This window comes from Anomaloglossus baeobatrachus, chromosome 1 (assembly GCF_048569485.1).
Source record: "Anomaloglossus baeobatrachus isolate aAnoBae1 chromosome 1, aAnoBae1.hap1, whole genome shotgun sequence".
Lineage (NCBI taxonomy): Eukaryota > Metazoa > Chordata > Amphibia > Anura > Aromobatidae > Anomaloglossus > Anomaloglossus baeobatrachus.
In genome coordinates this window covers 118,455,590-118,478,256 of record NC_134353.1, presented here as the reverse complement: position 1 = coordinate 118,478,256, position 22,667 = coordinate 118,455,590, and the positions used below count along the sequence as shown (strand labels likewise).

General features: G+C 43.3%; 1 protein-coding gene across 2 annotated transcripts in view; it reads left to right on the top strand.

Moving 5' to 3' along the window:
- The window catches only part of BEND4 (BEN domain containing 4), a 209,058-nt gene that overhangs the window by 99,510 nt on the left and 86,881 nt on the right, over positions 1-22,667 (top strand). For both annotated transcript variants that reach the window (XM_075333957.1, XM_075333963.1), the window contains exon 3: positions 7,675-7,766. In XM_075333957.1, the coding sequence (XP_075190072.1) occupies positions 7,675-7,766 (92 nt within the window). The remainder of the gene's footprint in view (positions 1-7,674; positions 7,767-22,667) is intronic.

Genomic DNA, 22,667 nt, shown 5'->3' with positions numbered 1-22,667 from the left:
ACTCGCCTGACCTAAACCCCATAGAGTATCTATGGGGTATTGTCAAGCATAAGATGAGATACACCAGACCAAACAATGCAGATGAGCTGAAGGCTGCTATCAAAGCAACCTGGGCTTCCATAACACCTCAGCAGTGCCACAGGCTGATCGCCCCCATGCCATGCCGCATTGATGCAGTAATTCATGCAAAAGGAGCCCCCACCAAGTATTGAGTGCATTTACTGTACAGAATATTTCTGAGCGTAAAATCATTTTTTCAGTTGGTCTTATATAATATTCTAATTTTCTGAGATAATAACTTTTGGAGTTTCATTGTCTATAAGCCATAATCCTCAACATTAACAGAAATAAACACTTGAAATAGATCATTCTGTAATGACTCTATATAATATATGTGTTTCCCTTTTTGTATTGAATTACTGAAATAAATTCACTTTTTGATCATATTCTAATTTCTAGAGTTGCACCTGTATATACGGAGTGGTATCACTAATGTAAGTTCCTTACCAGTCGCTGTCCTCTTCTGTTCTTGGGGCCTCGGTGGTTGTCTGCTGGATCGCTATTTTTTTCTGCGTGAGCTGAAGGTCATTTCTCAATGTAAAGGCCGCTTTACACGCTGTGATATCGGTACCGATATCGCTAGCATGCGTTCCCGCCCCCATCGGTTGTGTGACACGGGCAAATCGCTGCCCGTGGCACACAACATCGCCCAGACCTGTCACACATACTTACCTGCCTAGCAACGTCGCTGTGACTGGCGAACCGCCTCCTTTCTAAGGGGGCGGTTCGTTCAGCATCACAGCAACGTCACTGAACCGCCGCCCAATAGAACATCCTCTTCCTGAAGGGGGAGGGATGTTCGGCGTCACAGTGATGTCACGCAACGGCCGGCCAATAGAAGCGGAGGGGCGGAGATGAGCGGGACGTAACATCCCGCCCACCTCCTTCCTTCCGCATTGTGGCCGGGGCGCAGGTATGGAGAGGTTCCTCGTTCCTGCAGTGTCACACGGAGCGATGTGTGCTGCCGCAGGAACGAGGAACAACTTCGTTACTGCTGCAGTAATGATATTTGAGAATGGACCCCCATGTCACCGATGAGCGATTTTGCACGTTTTTGCGACGATGCAAAATCGCTCATAGGTGTCATACGCAACGGCATCGCTAATGCGGCCGGATGTGCGTCACAAATTCCGTGACCCCAACGACTTCGCATTAGCGATGTCGTAGCGTGTAAAGCCCGCTTAAGTCTATTAAAGCAAGAATAAGGCTCACATAGACTTACATTGAGAGGTTGTGACAGTTAGCGAAGTGGGCCTAGAGCAGTGTCGGAAAGAGCATAAGACAGCAGATTGTAAGTATATTATTATTATTATGTATTAGTGTTACTACTCCGACGGTGAGATAAAAAAAACAGCCAGAATGGTGCTTTAAGTAGAAGCCAGTGGAGATGAGTACATTTATTTTAGTGGAATTTTAATTTTCTCACATTCTACAAAATTTGGATCCTCTGGAATACTTTTTTTTCTCATTTGTCGGTCATGAATTCAGCAAAATTGGCTGTGGGCCAGGCAAATGGTTAAAAAAAAAATCAATGATACATACCACTCACCCATCCTGCCGCCCCTACAGCCCACTACCCAGCCCTTCACGCATCTTTTTTTTCCATTCCCCATTCACATGCGTATCCTCCTTGGCTTCTTTACTCCAGGCCAGGCTTCTGGCACAACTAGGCCTCTGCCATCCTTACCCACCTTGTAATGCTTGTAGTGATAGTACAAAACTCATCACTTAAGTGGTGGACAAGACATTTGCAGTTAACATTCCCTTGTAGTGGTGCCGCAGTAATGGGTTGGCATACCCCTTTATAATGCTTCAAAACGATACTGACAATTCACAAAATAGCTGCTCTTTCAAGAATTTATTTTCATTTTCTCATATTGCTTCAGTGATGGAACATGAGAAAATGACAATAAATTCTTGAAAGAGCAGCTATTTTGTGAAGTGCCAGTATTGTATTGAAGCATTAACTGGCGGACAGTGACGTGAGAGACCCACACTATATCACAAAAGTGAGTAACCTCTCAGCAGATTTTTATACATTTTTTATATCTTTTCATGGGACAGTACTGAAGATAGGACTCTTTGATACAATATACAGTAGTCAGTGTACAGCTTGTATAACAGTGTAAATTTGGTGCCCTCTAAATAAGTAAACACACAGCCATTAATGTCTAAACCGCTGACAACAAAAGTGAGTACACTCATAAGTGAAAATGGCCAAATTGTGCACAATTAGTGATTTTCCTTCCCTGGTGTCATGTGACTCATTAGTGTTACAAGATCTCAGGTGTGAATGGGGAGCAGGTGTGGTAAATTTCGCTCACACTCTCTCATACTGGCCAGTGGATGTTCACCATGGCACCTCATGGCAAAGAGGTTCTGAAAAAAATAATTGTTGCTCTACATAAAGATGGCCGAGGCTGTAAGCAGATTACCAAAACCCTGCAACAGCAAACAATTTGCTGAAGACAAGCAGCCAAAGGGCATGGATTACTGGAACCATGTTCTGTGGGCTGATGAGACCACAGTAAAGTTATTTGATTCAGATGGTGTCAAGCGTGTATGAGACAACCAGGTGAGAAGTACAAAGACAAGTGTGTCTCGCCTACAGTCAAGCATGGTGGGGGACTGTCATGGTTTGTAGCTGCATGAGTGCTGCCGGCTGTGGAGAGCTAATTCATTGAGAAAACCGTAAATTCCAACATGTACTGTGACATATTGAAGCAGAGCATGATCTCCTCTTTCGGAAAATGAGCCGCAGGACAGTAGTCCAACATGATAACAACCGTAAACACTCCTCCAAGACGACCACTGCCTTTATAAAGAAAATTAGAGTAAAGGTGCTGGACTGGCCAAGCAGCTCCAGACTATAAAACCTATTGAGCATCTGTGGGGTCTCCTCAAATGGAAGATGGAGGAGTGCAAGGTCTCCAACATCCACCAGCTCTTTGATGTCATGGAGGATGGAAGAGGATTCAGCGGCTTCTGTGACATTATAGTGAACTCCATGCACAAAAGGGTTAAGAGAGTGCTTGAAAATAATGGTGGCCACACAAAATATTGATACTTTGGGCACAATTTGGCCATTTTTACTATGGCCCCTTACACATTGCGTTTTTCTCTACGTCCACAGGTCCCGGTGGACACAGGTGGTCTACGTTCGGGTGTGCGTCTGCAGAAACGTATATGTGCACAAAATGGCACAAAACAGAGCACACGCTAACGCAGTGCGCTCCATAACAGTGAATGGCCCTGTTGGGCGCATGCGTCCGGAGCACGCTTTGCAGAGTGGGGGAGGGGCGGTCCAGACGGATGCCCCGACGGGACCTGTGGACGTAGAGAAAAACGCAATGTGTAAGGGTCCTTAGGGTTGTATTCACTTTTGTTGTCAATGGGTTAGACCTTAATGACTGTGTTGAGTTGTTTAGAGGGCACCAAATTTACACAGTTATACAAACTGCACACCGACTACTGTACATTGTATCAAAGTGTCATATCTTCATTGTTATTCTATGAAAACATAAAATGAAAAATTTACAAAAATGTATAGGGTGTACTCACTTTTGTGATCTACTGTAAATGTAATGGAAATCCTGGTCTGGAGTGAAGAGGCCAAAGAAGATAACTGGGAAAGGCAAAAAGAAAAGGCTCTGAGGACCAGAAATTGGCAGGTGAGCCTTGAGGTATTAATTGTGGTTTTTTTTTTGTTTTGTGTTTTCTTTTTATATTTTGTTTTTTATTTCTACATGCTAATATTATACTCTAGAGAGAGAGACCCCAGAGCATAATTAGGAACATTCAATTTGTATCGAATAAAGGCCGCTTTACACGCTACGACATCGCTAATGCGATGTCGTTGGGGTCACTGAATTTGTGACGCACATCCGGCCGCATTAGCGATGTCGTGTGTGACACCTATGAGCGATTTTGAATCGTCGCAAAAACGTTCAAAATCGCTAATCGGTGACATGGGGGTCCCTTCTCAAATATCGCTGATGCAGTGTGTACGATGTTGTTCCTCGTTTCTGCAGTAGTACACATCGCTATGTGTGACACCGCAGGAACAAGGAACCTCTCCTTACCTGCCCCCGCCCGCTATCCGGAAGGAAGAAGGTGGGCGGGATGTTACGTCCCGCTCATCTCTGCCCCTCTGCTTTGATTGGGCGGCCGCTTAGTGACGTCGCTGTGACGCCGCACGGACCGCCCCCTTAGAAAGGAGGCGGTTTGCCGGTTACAGCGACGTAGCAGAGCAGGTAAGTAGTGTGACGGGTCTGGGCGATGTTGTGCGCCACAGGCACCGATTTGCCCGTGTCGCACAACCGATGGGGGCTGGTACCCACGCTAGCGATATCGGTACCGATATCGCAGCGTGTAAAGTGGCCTTAAGTTTTCTGCAAATTGAATTTTCCTGTAGAACCCACCTGATTTGCTGAATTGGAATTTTGGCAGATTAGGTCATCTCTACAAACCTAGTAACTATTACTCCACCTCTTACATGGCCCAACCACCCATTTGTAGCTTGTCTGTGGACCATATCACTACTTCTATCAGAGATGTTGCTAAAATCTGCCACCAAGGACACATAAATGGTTTATTTCTAACATGACAACTCTTTTAAAACAGGTAAAATATATCTTTGTACCGTGTTAGCCAGTAGAGATAAAAAATTGTCGAAGTCCTCAGTGGTTGATACCTTTTAATGGCTAAGGCCTAAGCCACACGGCGAGAAAAACAGTGCGAGTGGAGTGCGATAAAACATCGCATTCCCCTCGGACCAATTCTAGCCTGTGTGTCAGCACACATGAGCGATTATTTTCTCAGCCCTAATCGGACCGAGAAAACAATCGCAGCATGCTGCGATTGTAATCCGAGACTCTTTCTCTCGCACCCATTCAAGTGAATGGGGCGAGAGAAAAATCGCACTGCACTCGCAGTACACCGGTGTACTGCTAGTGCAGTGCAAGAATGGCTATAGCCGGCTACACAGTAGAGAGGGAGAGAAATCCCTCCCTCCCCTCCTGAGTGCCGGCCCGCCCCCCGCAGCTGAGGTCTGCTCGCACGAACGGACCTCAGTTGCAAGGACACACGCTTGACACTCGGCTCTGCTGTACTGCCAGTGTGAGCCGAGTGTCATGCAAGTGGATCGCAGTAGTCCCCGTGTGGCCCCAGCCTAACTGAAAAGATGGTAATAATAGCAAGCTTTCCAGACTACTCAAGTCTCTTCTTCAGGCTCAATATAACAAAATCTGAAGATTCACATATTTATACACAGCATCTGGGGGCATCCCAGCTCTGGCCAGACCCTAATCAGAGGACAATAAAACTTTCACACTGCTTATCTATGAACTGCAGCAATATTTATGCCCACAACAGTTTGTCCTCTTGCCAAAGTGATAGTTCTGCTTCACATAACTTGTCTTTACTGCTCTATTCTATGTCCTGTTTTGTATAAATATGTGACTCTTCAGATTTTGTGTTACACTGAGCCTGATGAAGAGACCTGCATAGTCTGGAAAGCTTGCTATTATTACCATCTTTTCAGTTAGCCATTAAAAGGTATCAACCACTGAGGACTTCAGTTCTTTTAAACAATTTTTTAAGCCTTTTAAAGAAAACTTGTCGTTTCGATTTTACACTCCATACTAACACCATATTTATGAACACACTTTACTGCTGATTAAATTCTTATCTTGCTTGTACAGGTAAAGTATATCTTTGTACCATGTTAGCCAGTAGATAGAAAAAAAAATGTTTAAAAGAACTGAGAGTCCTCAGTGGTTGATACCTTAATGGCTAACTGTGAATATGGTAATAATTAGCAAGCTTATGAGACTACTCATACTTGGCCTGATGAAGAGACCTGAGTAGTCTCGAGAGCTTCCTATTTATTACCATCTTTTTAGTTACCCATTAAAAGGTATCAACCACTGAGGACTCTCAGTTCTTTTAAACATTTTTTTTTCTACCTTGCTTGTAGAAATTCATTTTGCCATCTTAGAGAAATCCATCACTGACATTGTATAATAATGAGTTGCAAGTGCAGCAGGGACAGGCTATTCACTTGCAACTCTCCTGCCTCTCTCCCTATTCCCCGCCTGGCTCCTCGAACAGGAGTAAGGAGAGAGGCAAAACAGATTTCTGCAAGCAAGGTAACGTTTTAATCAGCTTTAAAGCACCTTTACATACATGCCATTAGTTTGGGGTTTGGGTTTTTCCTCTTTCAGATAAATCTGGATGTAACGTCAAGAACAATGGTGGTTATTTGTGGGCACAAAAAGTCAAAAATGGAGAAATGTCTAAAGCCCGCTTTACACACTACAATATATCTTACGATGTGTCGGCGGGGTCACATCGTAAGTGACGCACATCCGGCATCGTAAGGTACATTGTAGTGTGTAACAGCTACATGCGATTGCGAATGAACGGTAAAACATTCATCGCACGCACGTCGTTCATTCCTCATGAATTGAACGTCAGGTTGATCATCGTGCCCAGGGTAGCATACATCGCAGTGTGTGACACCCAGGGAACGATGAACAGATCTTACCTGCGTCCTGCGGCTCCCGGCCAGCAATGCGGAAGGGAGGAGGTGGGCGGGACGTTTACGCTTCTATTGGCCGGCTGCCGCGTGACGTCGATGTGACGCTGAACATCCCTCCCACTCCAGGAAGTGGACGTTCGCCGCCCACATCGAGGTCGTATGGACGGGTAAGTACGTGTGAAAATTGAACGTGCCGCACATACGATGGGGGCGGTTACGATCGCATACGATATTGTATGCAGAATCGGAACATGTAAAGCAGGCTTTAATAGAGAAAGCAATTCACAAGAGCTGTGATGACATATTCCGTACCGTATGTCCCTCTGTAGATCATTCGAAGCTGTGACTCTTACCATAACTGATATAAGATGAGTCATTTATAGAGATGTCCAAATATCTGAATGATGCCAACATCAACAGCAGGAGCCGGAACTCCAGTCATGGGGAACATGTTTCATTAACTTGTCCCTTGTGAATGATCCACTTTAATTGGAAACCCATTGTTTTATTGTAATGCATAGGAATGTCTAAAGCTTCTATTGTTACAATATTCACTGAAGATATGAGAATATCATTGAAAGAATATTAGGTACTTTTTTGACTTTCACAAAACTGCCTTTTGCAAATTATTGGTATTGTCTGTGAATCTCATGGTGGCCTTAGAAGAAACTTCCACTTGTCGTGAAACCATGGAAATATGTCACTAAGGTCAGATTTAAGAGTGACTTTAACTTCATGCTCAATCTCAAAACATTAACCATCTGGAATGAATCTAATTAAGGCTATAATGACCTCATTTGCATTTCATTAGTAAACGAGAATAAAAATGAAATGCAGACTTTTAACGGGAGTTAAATTTGTTTAAGATTACCTCCTTTACTTTAAGGAATAAGGAAAAGTTTGATCTTTCATTAACTACTTTTGTAGCCTTCAGAAGATTACCAGACTCCACAATGTTCTTGAAGAAAAGGGACGTTTTTATTCCACAATTTCATGCTTTATAACATTTTTTTGGTTTAGTTGGTAGCCCCTTACTTTAGCCGGCGTGCCTTTGACTTCTTTGTCTTTTACAGTGCCGTGCCAGACAGTGTTAGACTATTTGAAGACTGTTCTTCAGCATCACAATCAGTTGGTTATGCCACAACCCATAGATCAACCTTCTGAGGTAACGTACTTATACTTCTTCTATCTAATGGAAACTGTTAAAAATATCATTAAAATGTGAGAATTCAGATTTTGACCAAGTTATCAACATTTTCATAGCATAAACTATTTTTTTTATAATGGGATTCTGTAAAGTGGAAATCTAAAAGGGGTATGAATATTACAAAGAAGTTAGCTTGATGGTTGTACAAGGTATATTTATGTATAATCTGAGAGCAGCATGATATAGGGGCTGAGACCCTGATTCCAGCAGTGTTACTGTATATTTCGGTTTATAAGACACAGTGGATTATAAGACGCACCCTAAATTTAGAGGGAAAAAGAGGGTTCCGTCTTATAATCTGTTGGCATCTTACCGGTAAGGGGGGGGCCGGTTGGTGGAGCGGGGTCACAGAAGGCAGGGGTGGTGCTAGAGTAGGGCAATGCTGAGGCCAGTGCAGCGGGTGTCCCAGATGCTCATTGTGGGCGCTATGAGGTAGGAAGAACTTCCAGAAAATGTCAGTGGTGCAGGATTCAAAGAAATGGCTCCCGGAGTCGGCGTGTGCATAGATTGAGCTATCGGCTGAATGACAAGCCGAGATCATATCTGTGCACACGCCACCTCTGGGTGCCATTTTCCTAAAGTCTGCTGCTGGGAGATCAATGGACCTGAGGCAGCGCATGTGCAGCTGAGATCTTGAGCCGAGAGTCTCATCTGCACACGCGGCAATTTCCGGGCGCCATTAATTGAATCCCGCACCTCCAACATTTAAGGATGGCAGCCCTTTTCTCACAGCCGACAGCACGCAGCACCGCTCATAGCATCACCCCTGCCTCCTATGACCCCTCTCCAGTACTCCCCTGGTAAGCTACATTTGTCTTATAAGATGCACCCCTCATTTTACTCCCAAATTTTTGTGAGGAAAAGTACGTGTTATAATCAGAAAAATATGGAACGTAGTATATTGGGTGCAGCAATTATAATAGAACCACAGTTTCCTCTGCTGCAGATCTGGCAGAGCTCATAATGTTGAGTTGGGTATAACCGACCCACACCACTGATTGTCAGCTTTCTGTGTACAATGTATATTATGTTTCATTCCTTTCATGATTACGACTGGAATTTTAGTTTGCAAAGTGGATATGATATTCACTTTAATTGCTCTGTAACTATAGAGCTAATATAGTGTCTTAGGGAGCCCAAAAGTTAGGCTGGTTTCACATCAGCGGTATTCTGCCGCAATGCCGGATCCGTCAGAAATGTGGTACAGTTCAATACAGTTAAATGACATTGTGGCAAGATAAGGTTACATGCGGTCACATAAGGCGGCGGCTGCATGTGACCGCATGTTATCTTATCTTGCCGCGATTCCACTGTATTGAACTGTACCGCAGTTCTTATGGATCTGGCATTGCGTCAGAATACCGCTGATGTGCGCGCAGCCTTAAGGCCGCTTTACGCGCAACGACATCGCTAACGAGATGTCGTTGGGGTCACGGAATTCGTGACGCACATCCGGCCTCGTTAGCAATGTCGTTGCTTGTGAAACGCACGAACGACCGTTAACGATCAAAATTACTTACCTTATCGTTGATCGTTGACGCGTCGTTCTATTCCCAATTATCGTTGCTGTTGCAGGACGCAGGTTGTTCGTCGTTCCTGCTGCAGCACACATCGCTATGTGTGACACCACAGGAACGAGGAACAACAGATTACCTGCGTCCAGCCAGCAACGAGGTGGGCGTGTCTTTCCTTTGGTTGCTCTCCGCCCCTCCGCTTCTATTGGCCGCCTGCCATGTGACGTCGCTGTGACGCCGCACGAACTGACCCCCTTAGAAAGGAGACGGTTCGCCGGCCACAGCAACGTCGCAGGGAAGGTAAGTATGTGTGACGTGGCCTAATGCACAAACGACGCACAAACAACGGGGGCGGGTACGCTCTCTAGCGATCTCGCTAGCGAGATCGCAACGTGTGAAGTGGCCTTTAATTTTGGGCTCCCTAAGACACTATATTAGCTCTACAGTTACAAAGCAATTAAAGTGAATATCATTTGAGGATTTCAAATAATTGGGAAGATGGAAGAAAAAAAACCAAAACGTCACCTGTGAAGTCTATTGACCGGACATGTTTGTGTTATTGGAGTTTAGTTTCTTGTTATAATCAGCCAACAATTGTTTTGTGCATTTGCCCAGTGTGTTTCGTCTTAAAAGCGTCTTTCTACCAAGTCATGTGCGGAATCATTGAAGATTAGACATCCTCGTCATTCCTCTCCAACATTCACCTACCTTGTAATTATTGACAAGATTTACCCTACTTTATCCTCATTTTATGCTTTTTCTTTTTAGATTGCACTTAAAATTATGATAATGACATTGTTTGTTCACAGCAGTGATATGCATTCATACGAGCGCGGTATCTCCAAAATTCCCAAAAGTCTCTGAGTTTTTGAAGGTAGAGGGCATCGTAGCCTCCTGGAAAGTTTCCTACTTTCACATCTCTTTGATGGAAGGAGTCTTGATATGTTAATTGAAGATTACATTTTATCTATTTCATAGCTTTTATGGCTACCCACACTTTTTCTAAGTCCCATAGGACCTCAGATGCATCATGATGAGGAAAGTCAAGTTTCTTCTTAAGTAATTGTTAATACTTCAGTTCTTTAGAAACCAAATATGATGTGTGCACGATATTAACCATAATTACCCTACAGAGAAAATGGCAATGTACTTCATTGCTTTGATAAACAGAACCTGTTACCCACAAAAACACGTTTTACCTGTAAATATAGTGGTAATCTGCAGATAAATAGTGTTTCCGTTATTTTAGTCTAGTTTAACTTATATTATCAAAATATTTTTTCTGTCCAGCTACTCACTTCCAGTCATCAGGTGATGTAGGGAGCTGTACCAGTCATTACTCTTGTCATGGTGATTGCTCTGTCATCTCTCCCGGAACATTGATTAACAGCCTGCAGTGCAGCACGTATGTGCAGCGTGTAGACAGAGCAGCTGTCCCTCAGTGTGTCGGGTATGTTCAGTTAGCTGTGTCTAAGTGTTTTCAATGCCATGGTTGAGATAAGTCACTATGAGACTCCTCCATCTGTGGTTTGTCTCCCAGGTGTACAAATGTCACTAAGCTATAGATTAGTAATGGGAGACATCTCATAGTCTCCTCCCATTACTAATCTAGAGGATAGTGGCAGCTGTGAGCTGTCACTAACCCCTTAGATTACTCCAAATGCCACCGCACCAGGGCAATTAGGATGAGCCAGGAAAAGTGTTGGGATTGCAGCTGCAGGCTGCTATTTTTAGGCTGGGGGGCCCAATAACCATAGTCTCCCCAGCCTGAGAATACCAGCCCTCAGCTGCCAGTTTTATCATGGCTGGGTATCAAAATTGGGGGAGACTGCACACCATTTTTAAAATTATTTATTTAAATAATTAAAAAAAATAAGCCTCATAAGGTCACTCTTATTTTGATGCACAGCCAAGATAAGCACACGGCTGGGGGCTGCAGTCTGTAGCTGTCTGCTTTATCTGTGCTGAGCATGATAATATGCGAGGACCCAATACCAATTTATTTAGTTATTTATTTATTTATTTTTACACTATAGATGTGCAGACAGTGTGTGTGATTCCAAGCAATCACAGACTCTGTCACAAAAGGCGGGGGCTCGGTCTGACTGCAATCAATTATAGACCCCGGGACTGCCAGTGGGCAGGGGAAGCAGTGAAAATGTATGAGTGTTAATGAGCGGACCCTGAGGTAGTGTTCCAGCTGTGCAGGAGACTCAGTAAGCATAACAGTTGTGCTGTAATCCTCCTAGCCCTTTCTGCCACCATTTTAAAGCACAATGTTCGGGTCCCCATAGACTTTTATGGGGATAGGCGTCCGGTCAGATGTTTGTGGTTCAAGTCCAATCCCGAACTGGGGTTTTTTTTAATCTTTTTTGACCTGCCGAATGGCTGTGGGTTCCCCTCACTATTCAGTATCCAAGGATTAAGTGTTAATTTACAGAAAACAAAGGGAAAAAAATATTCTTATTAGTAGTTTGGTATCGAAGGTTTCCCTTAGAAAGTAAGAAAATCAGTGTAAAGAACTCTTGGTTAATTAAACATTTGATTGATTGATCGATCCTCTGTTTTGTGACAGTCACGCCAATCAGATGTGTTCAGTACCAGCTGCAGCTCTCATCTGTCCTTACTGCCTAGCGCATAGATTGTCTGATCAATTTCAGTGCAATTAATCTTGTGGTTTGTTGCTAAGATCCTGCAGATCAATGATACTGCAGAGTTCAAACCTATATTTTAGACATATGTATAATCAATATGCAGTGTGCACATAAGCAAGTCTGTCAGAGGGGACGGATATGGGTAAGAATACATTCCAGCTGTCTAGATCTTTTATTTCCACCAGTGATTTGCTGTGTATTTTTCCTTTTGCCAAATAAATAGTGCTGCTCGTCTTACAACTCCTTTACCAAGTCATTAAAGTAAGAGACCTTGCTGGCAGTTATGTAGATTATATTGCAGATACAGACTTCCAGTCACCATAGACCTAAGGATAAGACTTTTGAAGTGACATTATCTGAAAAATATCCCCCGGATATGATGTTTAACTATATGTATCAATTACTAACATTGTGTGTGTGTGTGTGTGTGTGTGTGTGTGTGTGCATGCATGTGTGTGTATGTGTGGATATATATATACATCTTGCCCCACAGCAGCTTCAGCCCTGTAAATGAAGGGCTGCTGATAAGTCTCTGGCTTTACCCAGAAAGAAACGAGATACGATGATGAAACTTACATTTATTCCACATATTCTCCACTGATGTCAACACACTTCTTACATCGTATTCCAAGTTCTGCATGCCTAGCAAAAAGAAAGATTTCAGTTGTGCCTCAAACCAGGCATCCGTAGCAGTCATGGCATCAGAATTGGCGTGAAATTTGGTACCCTTGAAGTGTTTTTTCAGGTTTGGAAACAGAGGATAGTCGGAGGGAGCTAGATCTGGTGAATAAGGTGGGTGGTCAACCAGCTGGAAGCTCTGCCAGTTTTGCTGTGGTTGCTTGTGCAGTGTGAGCGGAGGCGTTGTCTTGCAGGAACAAGATTCCTTTGGACAGCTTGCCATGCTTTTTGGCCTTCAGAGCTGCCTTCAATTGGTCCAAAAGTTCAATGCAATACCTTGCATTGATGGTGGAACCCTTTTGAAGGTAGTCCACTAGCAGCACGCCCTCATCCGAGAACACAGACGCCATCACCTTAGTGGCTGATTTTTGCACCCTGAACTTCGGATGAGGAGAACACTGTGCCTCCACTCTTTTGACTGCTCCTTGTTTTTAGGGTCATACAAATAAATCCAGGTCTCATCAATAGTGACCAGTTGATCCTAGAAGTTCTTATCAGTCTGGAAAGGCTGACAAATGGACCGGGAAGTTTTCACTCGCATGCTTCTCTGATCTGTTGTCAAACATTTAAGGACCCACTTTGCAGATAGCGTCTTCATATCCAAATGTTCATGGATAATGACACAAAGACGTTCACGGGAAATCCCCATGATGTCTGCTATTGCTTTAGCTGAAATTCGTCGACTCTCCAGTATGAGGTTGTGCACAGCATCGACGATCTCCGGAACAACAACCACTCTTGGTCATCCAGGATGTTCCTCATCATTGGTGCTGAAGTGGCTCGTTTTAAATTTGACAACCCAGTTCTTAACTGTGGAATATGATGGACATTGATCCCCCAATGTCTGCGACATATCACCATGAACATCCTTCACTGACTTTCCTTGCAGAAACAAGAATTTTATTACTCCTCTGCTCTCAGCTGCTGTGAATATCGCATTAGACTCCACCGTTTTGTTTTCCCGCATGCGTAGAACACTGTTGCCAAAAGCAACAAACACAAAAATGTGATGTAACATTTGTTACCATAGAAACAAAAAAAATCACAGAGCCAAAGACTTAGCAGCCCCTTGTATATGCACAGCTATCTAACTATCTATACAAGAAAAACAAATGAAGGCAGAGCTCAAGCCACGGATCCAAAAGAGATGGATGGTTAGTTTTAGTGACCCATCTACGTGCACTGTTATCTTCTTGTATTTTTCACTTGGATCCCTTAAGTACTGTCTTCATTTTTACTTCTTTGTATGTTACGGCCTCTTTCACACGTCAGTGAAAAACTGACGTTTTTCACTGATGTGATAAAGGTGCGTATGTTCTCCATTTGCCGTGTTTTTGGCACACATATGATCTCCATGCACTATTTTAATACACAGATATCAGGCATTTATACTCACCTGTCCACGCCGCTGGTGTTCGTGTTGCTGATGTCTCCCGCGATACTGTGTCTGGCCGCTGCTGTCTCCCCTCTGCAGCTACTTCTGGGTCGGCTGTGCAGTGAATATTTATGAGCCTAATTAGCCGACCTGGAAACAGACAGAGGCTGCTGAAGACAGATATGGGGGAGTTTAAAAAGCTTTTATTTTACATGTATGTGTTTTTCTGGTACAGTTTTCACAGATGACACCACTTTTTGGTCTGGGGTACACCAGTGATGCCAGAAAAAAACGGAAACAAGTCAGTGAAAAATTACTGATGTGTGTGCAGACCCATTGATTTTAAAGGGTCTGCGTATGTCCTTGATTCTGATACGTATAAAAACTGCAACATACATTCCAGAATCACTGACGTGTGAAGGGGGCCTAAGATAGATAAATTGATTGATTGGAAAGTGAATGAATAAAAGAGAAATCTAAATCAAATCATTATTTGGTGTGACCGCCCTTTCCAAACAACATAAATTATTTTTGGATAAATTAACATTTAATTGATTAATCTAGGTACACTTGCACAGTCAGGAATTTTATATTAAAACGCTGATAATGATCACCATTTCTATATGGAGATTGGTTGCTCTAAAAGTTTTGGTTCCGAGTTAGTCAGTTGCAAAAAGGATTGATTGCTCTTTTTTCCAACTGGTTAATACGGTACCAATTTTTTTTTCTTTTAACTGTAGATTAAAACCATTATTAACTGAAACAGAAACAGCTGTGTCGAAGGCTTAAAACTGGGTGAGGGGTAGCCAAACTATGCTACAAAGGGGAGGGTGTAGAAGACAGTTTTATATGTAAGGTCATACACCATGGCAATACTGAGAACAGCAACAAGATACAAGGTAATTATACTGCATCAACAGGGTCTCTCTCAAGAAAACATTTCAAAGCATCCTGAGTTTTCACAATGTGTTGTTCAATTTCATTTGAAGACGCACCATGAAATAGGCAATGTTGATGACTGTAGACACAGTGGTTGGCCAAGAAAATGTTGCAGCAGATGAAACACATCATGTCTAATCCCTTAGAAATCAGAAGATGTCCAGCAATGCCATCAACTCAGTACTAGCAGCAACCAGTGGGGCCCAGCTACACCTATCTACTGTTTAAAGAAGTCTGGCTAGAAATGATCTTCATGGAAGAATTGCAGCCAAAAATCCATACCTTGACCATAAATACAAGGGTAAGTGCCCCAACTTGGCACAAAAACATAGAATCTGAGAGGCAGAAAAATGGCATCAGGTGCTCTGGACTGATGTGTCAAAATTTGAAATATATGGCTGTAACTGAAGGCAGTTTATTCACCAGAAGGCTGAAGAACAGTTCAAAAATGCGGTGTCTGCCGTCAACAGTGAAGCATGGTGGAGGTTGTGTGCAAGGTTGAAGATGCATTTTAGCAAATGTTGGTTTGTTTTTTGTCAAGATTAATGATGTTTTCAGTGCTGTGATATACAGATAGATACTTGTCCATCGTTCAATACCATCAGGGCATTGTTTGATTGTCTCCAAATTTATTCTGTAGCAGTACAACGACCCCAAACATACAGCCAATGTCATTAAGAACTAACTTCAGTGTTAAAAAGAACAAGGAATCTTGGAAATGATGATGCGGCCCCACAGAGCCCTGATCTCAACATCATTGATTCTTTGATTTGGCCACTGAAGAAGATGTCACCAGGCTCCTTTCATCTTCTCGCCCTACTACCTGCACCAGTGACCCTATTCCCTCATATGTCCTTAAATCTGTCACCCCAATTGTCACCACTCACCTAACTAAAATATTCAATCTCTCTCTCTTTTTTGGTGTCTTTCCCTCCGCCTTCAAACATACCAGCATACACCCATTACTTAAAAAACCATCCCTGGACCAAAACTGCGCCGCTAACTATAGACCAGTCTCTAATCTCCAAACTCCTGGAACGCTTGGTCGACTGCCGTCTAATCCGCTATCTGTCAGATAACTCTCTCCTTGACCCTCTACAATCTGGTTTCCGTTCCTAACACTCTACTGAAACTGCTCTCATTAAAGATCTAAAATCTACTAACAGCTAAATCTAATGGTCACTACTCCTTGCTGATTCTTCTGGATTTCTCTGCTGCATTTGATACTGTGGATCACCAGCTCCTCCTCACTATGCTCCGCTCTACCGGGCTGAAGGACACCATTCTCTCTTGGTTCTCCTCCTATCTCTCTGACCGCTCCTTCACTGTATCTTTTGCCGGCTCCTCTTCCTCTCCTCTTCCCCTTACGGTCGGGGTTCCTCAGGGTTCAGTCCTCGGCCCACTCCTTTTCTCTCAGTAAAAAACACCAGCAGATTTGGTTTCCAGTACCATCTCTATGCTGATGACACTCAACTGTACACATCGTTTCCTAACATTACCCCTGCATTATTACAAAACATTAGCGATTGTCTGTCCGCTCTCTCCAACATCATGTCCTCCCTCTATCTAAAACTGAACCTGTCAAAAACTGAACTTCTCATATTTCCTTCCTCTCCTAACCTTCCCAAACCCAATATTACCATTTCTGTTTGTGGTTCTATCATTACTCCCCACTCCCTTCGCTTCCCACATTCGTTCACTCGCTCATGTCACCTCCACCTCAAAAAGATCTCTACAATTTGACCTTTTCTTACCGTTTACTCTGCAAAAACTCTTACTGTCGCTCTCATTCATTCTCGCCTGGATAACTGTAATTCTTTACTAATGGGTCTCCCTGTTACTAAACTCTCCCTTCTCCAATCCATCCTGAATGCCGCAGCCAGGATCATTTTCCTCTGCAACCGCTTCACTGATGCCTCTGCTCTTTGTCAGTCATTTCATTGGTTGCCTATCCGCTACAGAATCCAACATAAACTTATCACTCTCATTCACAAAGCTCTCCACGGTTCTGCACCGCCCTACATCTCCTCCTCATCTCTGTCTATCACCCCACCCGTGCCCAGCATTCTGCTAATGACCTAAGACTGGCATCCTCAATATTTCGAACCTCCCACTCTCGTCTTCAAGATTTCTCACGAGCTGCGCCTATGCTCTGGAACACATTACCAAGAACAATTCGATTAATTCCCAACATCCACACCTTTAAGCGGGCCCTAAAAACGCATTTCTTTAGACTAGCCTATCACCTCACCTCCCTCATCTAATCTTGTCCCTTTCGGCCCCTCATAAAATTTTCTTCCAATTCTTGTCCCCTGTAACTTCTGATTCCATTCCTCTTCATGTACTTTGTTACACTCTATGTATAAATTATGGCTGGCGACCGGTCTACGCAGCTGGTTTTGAATCCTCTATTAAATTGTTGGCTGGACCATATATGACAATCTTTCCTCCCCCCCATTCACGTTTTGTGCCTCCCCTATTCCCTCATAGACTGTAAGCTTATGAGCAGGGCCCTCACTCCTCTTGATATCTGAATTTTGTTATTTTGTATCGACTCATATTGTCTGTACATGTCCCCTCTGAATTGTAAAGCGCTGTGGAATATGTTGGCGCTATAGAAATAAAAATGATTATTATTATTATTATTATTATTATTGAGAGTGTGGGATTACATGAAGAGACTGAAGGATTTGCCGATGCTGAATCCTACCTAAACAAAAGATCTGTGGTTAATTATCAAAGATGTTTGGTACAACCTTCCTGCCGAATACCTTTAAAAACTGTGTACATGTATGGAAGAATTGATTTTGTTCTGTATGCAATGGGAGGTCATAACGAATATTGATTTGATTTAGATTTCCATTTTGTTCATTTACTTTGAACTTTGTTTATTGACAAAAATAAACAATTAACACTTACACTTGTGAAAGCATTCTTACTTTGCAGCAATATTTCAATAGTTTTGTATTTATGCAGAATTATATATGACACTTATCAGATACTCTGTGTGCACAATTATTAAGTATGTATTTTGACCACAACATCATTTTATGCAGATTTTCCAACTCCAGGCTGTATAAACTTGAAAGCTGATTGGATGAAGCAGATCAGATGATGTGTTTTTGTGTAAAGAGGATATAGCCTAGGATACAACACCCTTTATCAAGCTATTCAGAATTATTAGGCAGCATATTTTTTTCAGGGACAATGATCCAAAAAAGAGATTTCACTGACTGAAAAGTCAATAATTGTTAGAAGACTCACAGAAGGATGCAACACTTTTGAAATTGCTATTATATTGGGGCGTGATCATAAAAACATCAAAAGTTTTGTTGCAAATAGTCAACAGGGTTACAAGAAAACATGTTGAGAACAAAAGAGGCACATTAACTGCCAAAGATTTGAGAAGAATCAAAGCTGAAGAGACCAGGAGTAGAGTTGAGCGGATCAGTCATAATCTGGGTCCGGTGGATCCGGATCGGGTTGGCGCGGAAGTCCGGATCCGATCCGGAATCCGCGGCAATGTAAATCAATGGGGAGCCGGATCCGGGACAAGAGAGAAAAGAGAGAGAGAGAGAGAGAAAAAAAAAACGGATCCAGATCGTGCACCCCGAATACCCGGTACTGGTCGGACTCGGATCGGGCGCTCAAACCGTGCGGATCCGGATTTTGCGGATCCGGGTCCGCTCAACACTAACCAGGAGTCCATTATCCTCCAGTGTTGTCACTTTCCAGATCTGCATGAAGTAGAACTTGGCACTCATAGAAGATTACCTGATTTTTATTTTAATTTTAAAGGGAACCTGTCACCGGATGTTTATAATACTCACCTAACGGTCAGTACGGAGCAGACTGGTCGGATGGGTCTCTCCGTTCTCCGGCTCCACACCTCCTCTTTCAACCATCTTTGTCCTCCTTCTGAAGCTAGTGTGCATGACGCGTTCTATGTCACCTACACTAGCCAACATTGAGGTCTCATGCAGGCGCACTACAATACTTTGATCTGCCCTGCTCACGGAAGATCAAAGTGCGCAGGACCTCAATGTCGGATAGTGTAGATGACGTTGAACGCGTCATCTACATTAGCTTCAGAAGGAAGACAAAGATGGCCGAAAGAGGAGTTGCGGACCCGGAGAACGGAGACGCCCATCCGACCAGTCTGCTCCGCACCGACTCTTAGGTGAGTATTATAAACATCCGTTGACAGGTTCCCTTTAAAGAACCCAAAACAAAACGAGCAGAAACGTTACAGTCTAATTCGACCGTCATCAGTGTGCAGTTTGTGTTGTTTAAACTGATTCAGGATGAGCGAGCGCAGAGTGAAGACCGCGGAATCCACTGCCAGTGACTAAATGCAGCCACTGGACACTGCAGTCTGCATTCTTTAAAAATAAAATAAAAATCAGTTAATCTTCTATGAATGCCAAGTTGTATTTCATACACTACATGAGATTGGATCCTACTTGTGCACCATAACCTGCCTGAAGTGCCGTGATAGCTCTACTGATCTATATTCCAGAACTGCAACCTGTCTAGAGGCCCAAAAATACAAGATATTCAGGGCTCAGAGACATGACCGAGGTAAGGTAGGCTGAAACCCAACGACCACTGAGCAAGACACAGAAGGGGAAACCTCAAGATTGGGCTAAGAAATATGTAAAGACAGATTTTTCAAAGGTTTTATGGACTGATGAGATGAGAGTGACTCTTGACAGACCAGATGGATGGACCCATGGCTGGATCAGTAATGGGCACAGATTTCCACTTCCATTCAGACTCCAGCAATGTGGAGGTGGGGTATTGCTATGGTCTGGTAGCTAGTATTATTAAAGATGAGCTAGTTAGATCTTTTTGGGTTGAAGATGAACTCAGAATGATTTTTCTGCAGGACAATGTTATACTGCATGCACCAAACTCTCCACTGCTTGGCTTGCAACAAAGGCCTAAAAGGGAGTATGTCAACAAATGTTTGTTTTAGCTTCAGGACCTTATCAGTACTCAGACTACATTGCCTTGTGCCTAGCAGTCTGATACTCCCCCTTCTGCGATTAGCAGATCCACTTTAAACTTTTTTTTTTAGGAAAGATGGGTAGATAAGAGTGCACAGCCAAGAGGTGACCACCTCCAATGGAGTCTATAAAAAAAAAGAAAAGCAAGAATCAGCACTGGAGATGTATACATACCGGTATATTACATATATATTCTTCCATGTGCATGATGGCTAAGTAGAGTTATGAGGATGAATTTTGCAAAGATATTATTCTTTTATCTGGCAGATGGTGCAATAACTAAATTAATAAATGTTTTTTTCACAGGATATCACGTCATATTAGATTAGGCAGAAGACCTATCATTGGCTGCCTGAGTATTTAGGTACAATCGCCCATTTAATGGCCTTGTATGCATTTAGCATTCATACTCTTATCAATGGTGTCATTTGGTGTACCATATTTAGGACCATTCTGCATAAAAGTTCCCTTTTACCCTTGAGGGAAGTTCACACTAAGCTTTTTTCACGGCAACTTCAGTGCGTATTCTGTGTAAAATCCTATGGCAATTCAAGCTGCAAGGATCCGCCTTGGATTTCTGCCATGGGTTTTACTCCATATACAAGATGGAGTCTTCTGACCTTAAAGGGAACCGGTCACCAGTTTTGGGCCCTATAAGCTGCGGCCACCACCACTGGGCTCTTATATACAGTATTCTAACATGCTGTATATAAGAGCCCAGGCTGCTGTGTAGAATGTAAAAATCACTTATAATACTTACCTAAACGGTCGCCGCGATGGAGTTGGGTCATATGAGCATCTTCGTTCTCCGGTGCTCTCCTCTTTCGACCATCTTTGTCGTCCTTCTTCTGAAGCCGGGGTGCATGACACGTCCTACGTCACCCACACTCGCCGGCATTGAGGTCCTGCGCAGGCGCACTTTGTAGTGCGCCTGCGTGGGACCAGCGAGTGTGTATGACGTGGGATGCGTCATGCACACAGGCTTCAGAAGGAGGACGAAGATGGCCGAAAGAGGAGGCGCCGGCACCGGAGAACGAAGACGCTCATATGGCCCAACTCCACCGCAGCGACTGTTTTAGGTAAGTATTATAAAGTGCTTTTTATGTTCTACACAGCGGCCTGCGCTGTTTTATACAGCATGTTAGAATACTGTATATAAGAGCCCAGTGGTGGTGGCCGCAGCTTATAGGCACCAAAACTGGGGACAGGTTCCCTTTAAAGTCCTCCTTTGTGAATATACCCTTAGATCTTAGAAAACCATTTATTTTACATTATTTAGAACTTTTTTGTAATAATACCTTGTATCTGTGTAATAATTCAGAACATGGAAGTAAGTTTCCACATTTCTGGGCTTGTTAACCAAAGAAAACAAAAAAAAAAAAACCCAGTCCATCTAAAAACGGCCTTTGTTAGGGCTATTACTGCACTAAAACCTTTTTTAGTCTGTGCAGTAATCGGCCTTTCTGGTTACTAAATCTTAAGGCTTATCTACACTAAAAGCACTTTTGTTTCCTTAAGGAAAAAAAACCTTCCTAGCTGAAATGCAATGCGATCGTAAACTTCCCCACAGAGTCCCATTTCATATCATCTTTGCATCGTCTTCAGCTTTCACTGCAAAACCAAAGATTGTCTTTATTGTGAATTTTTACATCCTAATCAGAAAAGTGAGGTTTTATTTATGACATTACTTGTCATTGATATCCTCCCCTTATTGGAGGCAAAGCTGAGCAAGCTGATCTGTATCTTCTATTCTAGCTGACACCTTGTGTCTGGAGATGTGGATCACTCGTTCTGCTTGCACTCTTATTTGACTTTTATGTTCGCTGTTATTTTAGTTTAATCGATATTGACTTTTTGCACTCACGTGTGCTAGCTATGTACATGTGTATATAACGTATATCGATATTATCATGTGAGTGCTGCACTTTCTTCAGCCTTGGTATACAGTGCCACAATATGGATAACAGAGGAGCACCACAGCAATAAGTCCTAAGAAATTGATGATCTAGAATTGTATCTTTTGGCAGTAAAGAAACAAGTACTGTATTTTTCGGATTATAAAACACATTTTCCCTCCCAAAAATTTGGGAGGAAAATGAGGGGTGCCTCTTATAATCCAAATGTAGCTTAGTGGGGTAGGTCTAGAGGGCTCACAGGAGATGCTGCAGTTACTGTGCTGGCTGTGGATTTTGCGGGCTGCGTGCTGTGCTGGCTGCGGGCAGGGAGGCAGGGGCCGCCATTCTGTAAATGTCAGCGGTGAGGGCTTCAAATAATTCGCAGATGGAGCTCTTGGCTCAAGATCCATCTGCACACACGCCGCATCCGGCCCATTGAGTTCCCTGCAGTGGACTTAAGGAAAATGGTGCCTGGAGATGGCGCGTGCGCAGATGAGATCTTGGCTTGTCATGGAGCTGAGAGCTCCATCTGCGCACGCGCCGACTTCAGGCGCCGTTTTTTTTAATCTGCACTACCGACAGTTTCTGGATGCTCCTGCCTCACAGTGTCCACAGCAAGCATCTGGGACACCTGCTGCACTGCCCTCAGCCTTACCCTACTTCAGCACTTCCCCTACCTCCTGTGATCCCGCTATACCACTGCTGCCGCCCCCCCTCTGCTAAGACACCACCAGATTATAAGACGAACCCAATATTTTTTTCCCCCTTTTTTTCCCTCTAATTTTTGGGTGCGTC